General features: G+C 38.0%; 2 protein-coding genes across 3 annotated transcripts in view; both read left to right on the forward strand.

The window, feature by feature from the left end:
* The first annotated feature begins 873 nt into the window (after positions 1–873).
* On the forward strand, positions 874–6,280 carry LOC138048808 (adenosine receptor A2b-like). 2 transcript variants are annotated; one of them, XM_068894928.1, is made up of 2 exons: positions 874–1,077; positions 4,627–6,280. In XM_068894928.1, the coding sequence occupies exon 2, from the start codon at positions 4,744–4,746 to the stop codon at positions 5,662–5,664; it is 921 nt and encodes a 306-aa protein (XP_068751029.1). In that variant the 5' UTR covers positions 874–1,077; positions 4,627–4,743; the 3' UTR covers positions 5,665–6,280. The 2 variants fall into 2 exon arrangements, with proteins under 2 accessions (XP_068751029.1, XP_068751030.1); XM_068894929.1 differs by lacking the exon at positions 874–1,077 and adding an exon at positions 2,674–3,485.
* A 1,370-nt stretch (positions 6,281–7,650) lies between these two features.
* LOC138049425 (alpha-1,6-mannosylglycoprotein 6-beta-N-acetylglucosaminyltransferase A-like) overlaps positions 7,651–12,500 on the forward strand; it is a 25,420-nt gene continuing 20,570 nt past the window's right edge. Inside the window, exons 1-3 of the mRNA XM_068895691.1 lie at positions 7,651–8,041; positions 10,488–10,556; positions 11,030–11,101. Of these exons, the coding sequence (XP_068751792.1) occupies positions 7,882–8,041; positions 10,488–10,556; positions 11,030–11,101 (301 nt within the window). The 5' untranslated portion in view covers positions 7,651–7,881. The remainder of the gene's footprint in view (positions 8,042–10,487; positions 10,557–11,029; positions 11,102–12,500) is intronic.

Here is a 12,500-nt window from a genome sequence, read left to right on the forward strand (position 1 = left end):
GCGCACTTTCTATGAAGTAATCTTTATTTACCGCGTAGCTAATATCTCCGAACATTTAAACTCCCAACCATGATACCCCACAGAAGACAGACCACAAAACCGGGAACTCCATTTCCTACTCCTTGCGAATAGCGACATTATTTTGGATGCCTTGTGGAAAACCGATGACTTACAACCCGGCCATCGAAAAAAACATCTGCCACATATATTACGGTTTTCTGGAATATCTTTTGTAACCACTAGCTGAAATAGGAATGAATATAATTAACCAAAACCTTGTCTTAAGGCCCTAACCGATTTGGCAGACTTAAAATGACAAAAGAATGTGCCTTTGAAAGCACTCGTTAAGTGGTCAGTGTTATCAAACTATCAGGTCTTTTTATGGCTACTTTTTTAAAGAAACCTAAGTGTATAACAGCAGTGAGAAAATATTAGGCTTTATTCTCCGTGTCGAGACGAGATGTAGAATAACAAGACTAAATAATGAAGAATCAATATTGTAGTTCGTAAAATCGTAATAATTAAGCTGACTTTTTAGTTCGGTTCTGTTCAGAACAATTTATTCACGCTTCACAATATTGAACAAATTTGAATAGTAACTAATCAAGAACAAAGTATATTGTGAAATGACAGATCAAAACAAATCAGTGGTTACAGGGGGAAGTATGTTGCGGTCAAAGGAGTATAGCTTTTGAGCCGACCCCTGCTTCAACGAAGAATGACGTTTTTGTTTTGATTTTGAAGAGCAAAGAATAAATTAATTAAAGTTCCTCTAAGAATTTGGCTACTTAAAGATCTGACAATTATATTACAAATCACCGACAAAAGCCCTTGAGTATTGTTGGAGCGTAGCAGGTGTGGGATATTATTTGATGCTATGTTTAAGACATCAAGTACTTTTTTAACCTCCGCGAAGCTCGAATGGTCCTTTGTACCGGCTATGTTCAGCAATATAAATGGTTTTTACTAACTGAGTTCGGCTGGGGCCGTACTATAATTGCGTTTTTTTCCAACTCAGTTTTAACATGACGCGGCGAGTGACGAGCCATAACGTCTTGTACAGCCCAAGAGAATGAGGCAAGTACGATCCATATATCTTTTAGATTAATCAAGTCACGGGGAAAAGTAAACTTCGAGTCTTCAAGCACTTCTACTTGAAACAATTCGAACAAAGTTCCTGCACTATTCTTCAAAGGAAAAGAAGAAATAGCGAAAGAAAATGACGCCGAACTTTTTTAAACAGGCATAAGGAGTTACTAGCGACGGCAGCGCGAACGTACTTTCAAAATATAAATTCGCTTTATTTAGATCAGCTCTCGATTATTCCAACTCTCTTGCGTTCTCATCATCGGTGTATTATTTCGCGACTGATTTGGTACAAACAACTTTAATGCAAGGTGTACGTTGTTGTTGTATATATGTATCCTTTTACGTTGTTGTTTTGTTGGGAACTGCGCGAGGTTTACTAAAACACTTGTCATACGTTCAGCACGATTTACTAGTATCCTTCTCGCAAAAAAACAAGAGTAGGTTGTAACTTTCAATGTTTTTCCTGCTGGTTTTTCCGTCATCCACTAACACTAATATTCAAGGGGTTGCAGAACCTATCAAGAGAGTTGAAAGTTGCCAAAAATCTTTCCAGTCATATTTTTGCCAAACTCGATTCTGTACTGAGGAAACAACGAACTGACGCCGTTCAATGATACCTTGCGAACTGAGACTGCGATCATGAGTACGTCGGACAGAGAATCACTATTATTATTATTATTATTATTATTATTTTTATTATTATTATTATTATTATTATTATTATTATTATTATTATTATACCTTTTCACTTATTGTGCTTCACTAATTGTGGACATTGAAAATCAAATCAAATGTTGGTTTTTGGTTAAGTTTCCCAGCCATCCTTCCCACGGGGACCTTAAGCTTACACCTTAAACATCTCTAGTTGCAACGAGTTTCACATTGCAACCAGTTTAACAATCAGACGTAGTTTGATGCTTCTCTAATTATTATTATTATTATTATTATTATTATTATTATTATTATTATTATTATTATTAATTACAATTACCTATCGTGACGTTCCTTTGTTTAAAGAAAACAATAGCAATTACAATAAAAAGCCTTTAGGATTTCTTCGCTTTGCTCTTTCAACTGAAAAAATCGTACGATTTAGGGACTTAATTACGGAAAATCTAGCCATTTAGGTGCCTTGTAAGTGCCTTGCAAGGGTTTGTTATGTAAGGCAATGAAAGCTATTTTTTCCTTCATTCAGTAAGTGCAAATTAGCTATTACAAGATTTATTTATTATGCATGCATAACGAAGTAAAACTACTTGTGCCGAAATTATTCAAAACCATTCAAGATCATTCAAGATCATTCGCCTACATGTTATTGTGTAATGAAAGAGATGGAATAATCGCGAGATACTTACAATTGCGTAATTAGTTTCCGGGTTTTGACTTTGCGGTTGTTGCTCTTTATCCCCTCTTGAGACTGCACGAGGTGACAATCGTGCAATAGGCCATTTCGGAAAATACCACAATACTCTTTGTTTGTCACCCCAAATTTTGTATAAGCATTGTTTATGTTTTCTCTTGGGACCATTGTAAGTCCCAAGAGAAACTGGAAACAATGCTTATGCAAAATTTGGGGGGACAAACAAAGAGCGCTTACCATTTGAATGGAATTTTCGGTAATTCCGGAGAGAACTCAAATGGAACGGTTCATCTCGGTGGAATGTTTTCGGAAAAAAAGGTAATACCTTTCGAGGTATTCCCTTTTTCTCGCTTTGACCGGAATTCCGGGAAATTTCTGTACCATTTGTCCACAATTACAAGTGCCAGATAAAATAGACCGTTTCATTTGTTTTTCAACGGGAACAACCCGTTTTTCTGGCAAATGATACAGCACATTCCCATTTTCTTTTTCTAAGTACGGAACATGCAGTACCAATTGTTGAAAAATTCTCACCGAGAATTTCATTCAAATGGTAAGCGCTCAAAGAGTATTACGGTATTTTCCGAAGTTGCCTATGTACAATTTCGTCCACTAACAAGGCGGCGATGTCGTCACGTGAAAACCACCTTCAGTGGAACCTCTCCTTTGGGACACCTTCATTCAGTGGACACAGAAATTGGTCCCGGAAAAATATTCGTACTAATCTTTGACTCCAACCTAACCTCTATTCAGGGGACACCTGCCCTTGTTCGTAGGGTCTTTCGGTTGCAGCCGTCGTTGAAGCGTAAGTCCCCTTAACCCGATCCAACCGGAACTTTCGTCACGAAATATTTTGCTTTCAATTGTACGTAAAGCAAGACGTCCGAATTCTAGTATATCGGACCTGTAATAATTAGTCGGATTTTTCCGACTCAAAGAGCCGAAGAAAATTAAGTCGAAACTATATGAATCAGAGTCTTTCAACCAGTTTCAGTTTCGATTGGATTTTTATTTACTTGGCAGACTTCAATTTCAGGTACGTATTTTCCAGATAGCATTTAATTTCAGTGATAATGCACGCTTGGCTGTGTTAGTTTCGTAGGTTAAGTTATTTACACTGGCAATATTAGAATAATTGATTGAAATATAGCGATTCGGCGTCTAAGTTTCAAAGCTGGAGTGAGACTGAAAGAAGCTAGCCTTAAGGCACAGCTGTTACCATATTATGGCCAAAAAAGTGCACGTACGGCATCCAGATACGTATATTTCCTTTCCAAAGCAACAACTCCTAGGTTTAAAGACAATGACAACCGTCAAGATACTCCGTCTCGTCTGTTTACTTAAACAGCTTTCTCAAAGATTCGATTGCAGCCTACTTCGTCAACATTTTTCATCACAAACTAGTTATAATCGCGCAAATGTTAATTTTTTTATTAAAGCCTTAGGCTTTCACCTTCAGGAGAACAGCTAGTTCGAACCAATGAGCTCCTGTTCGAACCTTATTATTCCTCGTTAAAATAAAAATACAAGCTCATAATTATTTTTAGAAGAAAGAAAAACCAACAATAAGGTACTTAGTCACGACACTTAAGCAGTAGTTACGACACTTCAGCAAAGTTACGAACCAAATTTTATAAAGGTAGTTTTTTAACGCGTGGACACGAAGAGGTGAAGAAGTTTAGTCATTCATTGTGTATTGGTTTTGCAAATGGACTGGGAACTAGTTAGAAGTAAAACTTAGTCCACGGAAAATATTCCAAAAAAATACGTGTCTTCTCTCAAAAAATTATAATTACTAGGGTAACTACTAATCATGCAACTCTGCATATCAAGACCACCAGATATTTTTGATATCCCGTCACCGTCACGTATCATTTGCATTCATGAATTGACTGAAGGGCGATTTGATTAGATATTGAGGTCCGCACCTTGTTTCGAACTGACAGCACTTCAAATGTGTCAACGATAACATCTATTTCGATCAGAAACGACCAACTTATACACTCGTCACCGGGAACCGTAAAAACCGCAAAAGCGTTGTATCAGCTTTTGCCATAATTTAAGTTACGTTGATTGAATTTTTCTCAAATAGAAAGTCCTTGTAATTTACATCTATTTTTTAATATAATCTACCACTTTAGCTTTAACTACTCAATTCTGCTCTTTATTTACTCAAGGTCGTCCAAACAGCTGTCATATGGAAAAGTAAGAGGAGTATAATTGACTGAGAACAGTAAAGGCACCTGCCAAGTTCACCACTGACGACCGCGGCGAACAGAGATTTTTTTTGGAAGATGTTTAACCATTCTAACTTCACTATGACCGAAAATGGTCACTACTCATCAAAGGCTGGTCATAACATTGACCGCTACAAGTACTTCACTTGCAACGAAACTGTTGTGCTCATAAACTGCTCTCTGAACGTACCGTTAATGGTCATCGGCATCGCTGGAAATTCGTTAGTCTTGGTGGCCATTTATACAACACCCTCGCTACGTTCAACAGCGTCCGTCCTTTTCCTTGGCAGTCTAGCTGTGTCAGACCTTCTAGTTGGGCTTGTCGTCCAACCAGTCTACGTCGCAAGTGGATTTGTTCGAAATCACTTTCTCGACAGTGTATCCTCCGCGCTTTCCTTTGCAACATGTGGTTCCTCATTGCTATCCATAACAGCTGTGAGTGTAGACAGATTCTTAGCTCTTCACTATCACATGAGATACCCAACACTAGTGACTTGTCAGCGAGCAAAGGTTGTTCTAGCTGTTTTGTGGCTAGCAATCTTTTTATTATCTGGGATATATTTTTGGAACATGCTTGTCTACTTTCTTCTGATAGCCATTGGAGTGAGTTTGTGTCTCATAATTTCCATCGGTTCCTATACCAGAATATACCGAATTGTTCAGCATCAACGAAGAAAAATTATCCATCAACGACAGGCCGTTAGCCTTCAAACTACTGATGCGCCAAACATGTTCTTCTTAAAAAAGAGTGCATTCAATTCTTTTCTATTTTTCATCGTCATGGTGATTTTTTATCTTCCAATGTGCCTCTCCATGTCTCTCTACGTTACAACTAAAAAATGGGAACCAGCTTGGAGTCTTGCCACAACAGCAGTTTTTATGAATTCGTCTGTAAACCCATTTCTTTACTGCTGGCGGCTGAAAGAACTCAGAACGGCAGTGTCAAAAATAATAAAGAAAATGTATTGTAAGAAGTAGCCGCGAAGAGAAGTTGGCTTTTAGGTGGTGGTCTATAGCCTTCGCACCTTGGTCTGGTACAAAGATCACTGCAGTAGTGTAGCAGCTCCAGTAACGTGCTACTGTTTGGTATTGTAAGCAGCTTCTATCGTTTTTTAAGTCCTTGGTCTTTTGTTTTTTGGCTAGGGTAACGAGCCTATCACATTATACATTACAAGAGCTGCTATTGAGCGTTTTCCAACACAAAATCATCTTATTTGTACAGACATAAAATGAAACAGTTCTTTCCCCTGGAAATTTGTCGCAGGAAAAAAAAGGAATAACTTCAAGCGTTTTCCTCCATCATTTTCTCGGAAATGAAGACAATTTATCGCTGTGTTGCAAATACAGTATTTGCTTCGGTTACCATCAATCCAACCATGTTCTGGTAATGAAATTCAGTGCAGTGTATCAACTGAAACATACTCTGCGGTATATATACTCTCTATTTTGTTTGGTGAAGATGCTTTCACTGTTCCACTCCTTTCGGCGAAAAATTTCCACCGATTGGGAACGTTCATTGACCATGCAAATGTAGGTACTTTTTTTAAACTACGTGTGTAAATAAACTAAGAGATAATTAAATGTACTGAAACTCGCCTCTATTGTGTTAAATTGATTATCTGGAAGCTTGAAGAAGCCGATATCGCACAGGCAACTTGTCTCGCAACTCTATCGGTAATTTTGGTTGTACAATTTTTCTAACTTTGCGAATCAAGTTTCTCAACAGGTATTTCAACGGGCAGAGTTTCTTGCAACTGAACTTGTCTTGTTTCGTTCTTGCATGATGATTAAGTGAGGTATATGAAACATTTTCTCTGACTGATGTCACAACCGAATATCAATCACAGTCCAACAGGAAAAGAAAACAAACAGCGGTTACAAACATTTTCATTTTATACTTGACGTTTCGTATGTTGCAAACATCATCAGATACGAAACGTAAAGTATAAAATGAAAATGTTTGTAACCGCTGTTTGTTTTCTTTTCCTGTTGAAATTGAAATGGCCAAAGGACAAAAGTATTTAATCACAGTCCAGTCTTTTAAGCTAGGCTCCAGTGAAAACAATTAAAAGCACGGCCGCGCACACTAACACGTGCACCAGCCCCACGGTCTGAGAGTCACCTGGGCAGCGACCTTTTTTCGACATTGTTTGACATAGCCGTCGGACTTCATGCGCCAGCTCAAAACTATGCGCATGTGTAACCTATATAGCTACTGCCGAGCTACTGCCCTGACTTGTTTAAAATTGTTTAGGCTCTAGACCCCATAATAATGGAATTGATCCTCCGAGTTAATGTAGCCCTGGGGATAACAATTTTCATACTTAATTTTGCATTTGGCTGAACGATACGGATGTCGCCAAAATATAATTCATAACATTCATCGCGAATTATTTAACGGCTTCTCCGGCCGCCACGCCTAGAAAAAGGCTGAGGTCCCATCCTCACTAATGCTTTTTCAAAAGGAGGTAGTCGTTTTCATCTGGCCGAAAACGAAGCAAGATATTTTCATCCACAACTTTTGTCAACAATGTTTCCCACGCTTTTCAAGTCATCGTTTTCAACGATCCACACTACAGGAAGAGCGTTTCCAAAATTCTCCCGCTGTCCACGGTTGCTTGCTTCAAAACTCTCCTTTGCATACCGTTTCCGTCAGCGTTTTGGACCACTGTAGTGTGGATGATGGGCGAAAACACATCAAAAGGTATGCGTTTTCAAACAAAAACGCATTGGTGTGGATGGGGCCTTAGATTATAGATAATTTGCATTGCATTTATGTAAAGCAGCAAACTGCAGGCTGCTACTTGTTATAAAATTATGAAAATTATGTTATTCTTACTTGAGTGTCTCTCTTGAGAGAAGTTGTTCGATATTTGTAGATAACGAAAGTAACCTGAGCGGGTGGTGGTATTGCTGGCGCGGAGAATGGGGAGGGTTCTCCCCATTCTCCGCGCGGCTTTGTCGCCGTAAATTTGCCTCCCAGCAGGGCGGAAAGAGATATGTATAAGCGCCCTGGCTTCTAGCGCCAACAATACCGTCATATTGCAACTGATGAAGGCTTAAGCACCAGCCGAAACGTCTTGCACGAAACATCAAAAAATCTAGTCAGTGTCAAACCATTATCTTACTAATACCGGACATGAAAGGAAAAAAACAACATCCGGTGTCCAGGCCTTTCCTTTCCTTCCTCTGCACATGGCACAAACAACTATGATTAGGCCACTGAGTAGTCGAAATGGCAGATTTTTCCTTGTTATTGCTACGGTTGTCTGCATTCTGATTACAGCTCTGAACTACAATGTTTTAAAAGAGCTTCCAACTGATTCAGCTCATTGGATGAACTTCGATTCGCAAGGTTAGTGGAGCGCGTACATCTCTCGCTTTCGTTCGTATTTGCGGGCGATTTCTGGCTGGATGCAAAGTTATTTGCAGTTTTGCGCTCATCTTCGATTTCATGAGCGGTTCATTTTCCGCATTATTATACTATAATCAGTATCTCCTAAAATTCTAGAGACTTTAAGCAGATTCTTTTTAAGAATCAAATTTAATTACGTCTACTTTTAACATGTCGATTTCGACCTGGCCACCCATCTAGATCTATCGCTTTTCGTATTGAAACAAACTGAATCTTTGCCAAACATCTATCCAGACACAATCGAAATTCAATTGAGCTCGAGTAAATTTGTCTTATCCAAAGCATTATTTTGTATTTTGGTTTTAGAATATGGTGGTGGTGTACTGTGTTATAAAACGAGGCGTCATCAGCTGATTATGATTATGATTATTGCTATTAGTGAAAATGAAATGTTTCTGATAAAAGGGAAGAGAAGAAAACACCATCAAATGAGCCTTTTTCACTTTTGAAAGAAATTTTCATATTTAAATTTCCTCATCTCTGCTTGTCCGTTTCTTATTAAATGTACATTTCTTAGTAACCGAAAATGTATTACAGCTATGTTTTGTTTGTAAATAAGTAATACGGTACAGGTGATTTGTAATATTACTTTTGTAAAAATAAAGCAACCATTTTTTTTTAACAATGAACAAAAACTAATTGAATGAACTCATATCACTCACGATAGCTTTATTAACTAGCTTTATTTAACAATTATTCGCCGAAGGCGAAGTGATTATCGGTGAATATTATCGGTGAATATTCTTTTTAAGAATCAAATTTAATTACGTCTACTTTTAACATGTCGATTTCGACCTGGCCACCCATCTAGATCTATCACTTTTCGTATTGAAACAAATTGAATGAACTCGTAGCACTCACAATAGCTTTATTAACTAGCTTTATTTAACAATTATTCGCCGAAGGCGAAGTGATTATCGGTGAATATTCACCGACACGAAGTTGAGGTGAATATTCACCGATAATCACTGAGCCTGAGGCGAATAATTGTTTTAGTATAAATACACAGGTGATTATTTCAAAAAAGAGAAAAAAAAAACATTTCAACTCGAAATCATCTTCACTTACAGTGGCAAAACGACCACTGGCAGCCATTTTGTCCGTCGAGGTGATTATCGGCTGATAATCCGAGATAGCGAGCCAATGAGAGCGCGCGATTTTGTATAATCACCTGTGTATTTATACTAAAGCTATATAGCTATATAGCTTTATAGCTTTACAGCTTTGTTAACCAGTTATGTGTCCTCAGCAATTTTCAGATTTCGATCTGAACACCAACTCATTGGGTTGGCTTTGACTGCACCCCTAGGCTGTAATAATGTTTATATAATGTTTACCTTTTTTGCTTCTAGTCAGCACTTTCAATGTTAAAGACTTGGCTTTCTCCGAGGCTCTGGCGGGTGCTCCCTTGCGTATCACAGGCAATGTTTCTTGTAAACAAATAAACCGAAGAAAAGAAATTAGAAACTCACTTCAGTTAAAACATTTAAAAACACAACTTGGGTGTAAAATATTAATATTCTCTCTCAAATCACTAGAAAAGGCATTTCGAAGGTTCCCAATTTCAAAATTTTTTCTGTAGGGGAAAAAAAAATTCTCCCTAGGGAGAAGAGGCCTTTGGTCCTTTTTACAACCTTTCTCAGGTGCTAATATTACTTAGCTGAGGCTCTGCCAGGGTAAATTCCGACAAGCGACATGGCCTAAAAAGTAGCGACAGCACTTAAAGTGAAATCGCGAAAAACGGCATCCTTTCTTTTTCAGCAACGGTCACAGCAACATGAAACATTGACAAAGCACAGACACGAGACCTCTTAAAATTCAGACAAGCAACATGGGTTCCCCCCCCCCCCCCGGCAGGGCCTCTTAGCTGCGCACTTCAAATCTTACTGAAAGCACTGCATGTGTGAATTATTTATACCTTTTTGTTTTCTATGTAACCCATCAGACAGAGTAACATCTGTTAAGTCTCTTTCCCAGGAGTCAATTGGTTAATTTATAATCTCTTTCTTGTTTCATGGATAGGTGGGCGCATGGTGTAGTGGGTATTGCTCGTGGATTGCATCCTAGTGCTTTGGGTTTTCGAATCTCAGCACATGTGCTCCAAAGTCCACTCAGCTTTCCATCTATTTGAAGTTGGCAAAATGAATACCAGTATTACTGGGGACAAGGGTACATGGGAACATGTTTATGCAATAGGATTGGAGTGGTTTCCACCCCTGGCATTTTAATGCTAGAAGCCATTAATAAAGGAACCTTTGGGTTGCCTTTGACTGCGGTTTATCTCCTAGTAATTAGCTTTTTAGTAGAGTTAATGTTCTTTTTGCAAGAGCATTGGTGGGGTGAAGTGAGCCTTTTAAATTCAATTTTTAATGTCTTGTTTTTGTAGTGGGTGACTGGCGCAACAGAGATCTTGAGGAGAGACTGATGCGACTGGAGAAACATGTTTTTGGAAAAGGTAGCTGGTCAGAAAAATTATGACGAGGATCACAATTTATTGTAATTAAAACTATGTATTTGATATTATTTGAATCTTAATGGTGAACTATACAAAGATTTTGCGTAAATTGTTGGTAGGTTCTAAGAATTATTGTAAAGTTAATTTCTGCAATCTGTCAGCAGAAAGTCACCATTTCAATAATATTTATAATGGTGATTTTTAACTACAGTATGTATTGGCAAATACTGAAATCTTTGCAGAGGTTGAAACTGGCAGATATTGACTTATTCACTGGATAATGTTTTCTGGGCTTTGAACTACTGGGGCCAGAATCATAAAGTTGTCCCTCTGATCTCATAGCTGACTTTCAACCAGGAACCTATTTACTATTTATGAAATAATGGTGGAAACTTCACTAAAATTCGGCAGAACTGTTGTTTAAGTTGTCATGGTAATGACTTGTGATGATTTGTTGTTTGTGTAAATTGCAGCTTACTATTCAAGCCAAGGACAGAAGAATGTTCCTCAAAGATTGGACAACCTGGAACAGCTTCTAAGCATAGGTAATTATTATAATAAGCAGGGTTCTTCCTAGGTTTCAGCGCAACAGGTATGGCACCTTTTCAAACCCTTAAAGCAATTGGTTAATGTTGGACGTTCTGCAAAGGATAATAGACTTCTGAGCGTGTGCAGGCGGTAATAAGTGCTCTTACAAGCGGTAAATTTTACGAGTTACCGCCTGATAAGGAGAACTCTGAATAAGTTTCTGTTACAAATAGCATGGGTCATTGAATTTGGAGACATGTTGGTTAAACGTAAAGGGGCTAGGTCACGCCATTTTAGGTAATTTCATTTCAAATTGTTAGTTATGAGCTCTAAACGTCAAATTGGCAGAGCAAGAGTCTTTCATTTGCAAAATCACGGCCACATAACAATTGAGAATGATTTTCCAGCTGTTTGAATGAGATTTTGATATAAACTGATATAAATTTGAAAAAAGGTGGGCCAACGTTTTTCAAATTTACCCAAATGCAATCCACTTCAATCCTCCCCAGTTTTGTCCATCCTTGTCCCTTCTTAGCTTTCCTGTGTTTTGTTTGAGTTCTTCTATAGTTTTGAGCCGTCATTATGTTATTTCAGTTAATTCTATGACCATTTGATCAATGCTGAAAATGCCTAAAATTGCGTGACCTAGCCCCTTTAAAGGAAGGCAATGAAGGGTGTTGCTGTCGTTATTGTTTTTCTTCATACAGTACTTAGTAGTAACAAATCTGATCTGATTATGTGATTCATGACACATTGGTGCCATTCACTCATACATACTTTAATACATGCATTACTTTAGGTGTGTTGTTTTCCATGAATTATTAGATACTTGTTGATAGATAGATACACTTGTATATTGTAACCTTTTGCAGCAACAGCTGAAATTACGTGTACAGGTCAGCAGTTAACCAAAAACATTAATCACAATGTGTAGACCAAAGCATACTTGTGGACATACTTGATAGTTACAAATTTCGCAAGGTAATCTGACAGCATTAGTCGGTACAGTAGTGGTTTTATTGCATACTGTAGTCCAAAGAAGAGTTGATTATTCTGCTACAAATTAAAGGAAGGCAGGATTACTCTGACTGACAAAATTCAAACAAGCAACCCCAACAAGCTCAACAAGCTCTTGACTAATGGATCCAATTCTTTGATGCAACAGTTGAAACTTAATGTATCCACCACCACTTGTCATAATTGCATGGTCTGGATATCAATGACTTTTTTCAAGTTTCTTAAATCAATTCACTTTGCTATGACAAGTTTGTACTGTGAGGAGAATTTCTAATATCTTTCAGGGCTCAAAGTTTATATTTGGCTTTGGGAGCAGTTGTGCTACCGAGTGTATATTTCTAGGCGCACAGCAGAAAATGTTAGGAGAAGGGCATAAAATACTGGGAGCACCTGTTCCAA

This window comes from Montipora capricornis, chromosome 5 (assembly GCF_036669925.1).
Source record: "Montipora capricornis isolate CH-2021 chromosome 5, ASM3666992v2, whole genome shotgun sequence".
Taxonomy (NCBI): domain Eukaryota; kingdom Metazoa; phylum Cnidaria; class Anthozoa; order Scleractinia; family Acroporidae; genus Montipora; species Montipora capricornis.

Bases quoted from the DNA above. Each gene is read 5' to 3' on its own strand.
- LOC138048808 (XM_068894928.1), top strand. From the start codon at position 4,744: ATGTTTAACCATTCTAACTTCACTATGACCGAAAATGGTCACTACTCA.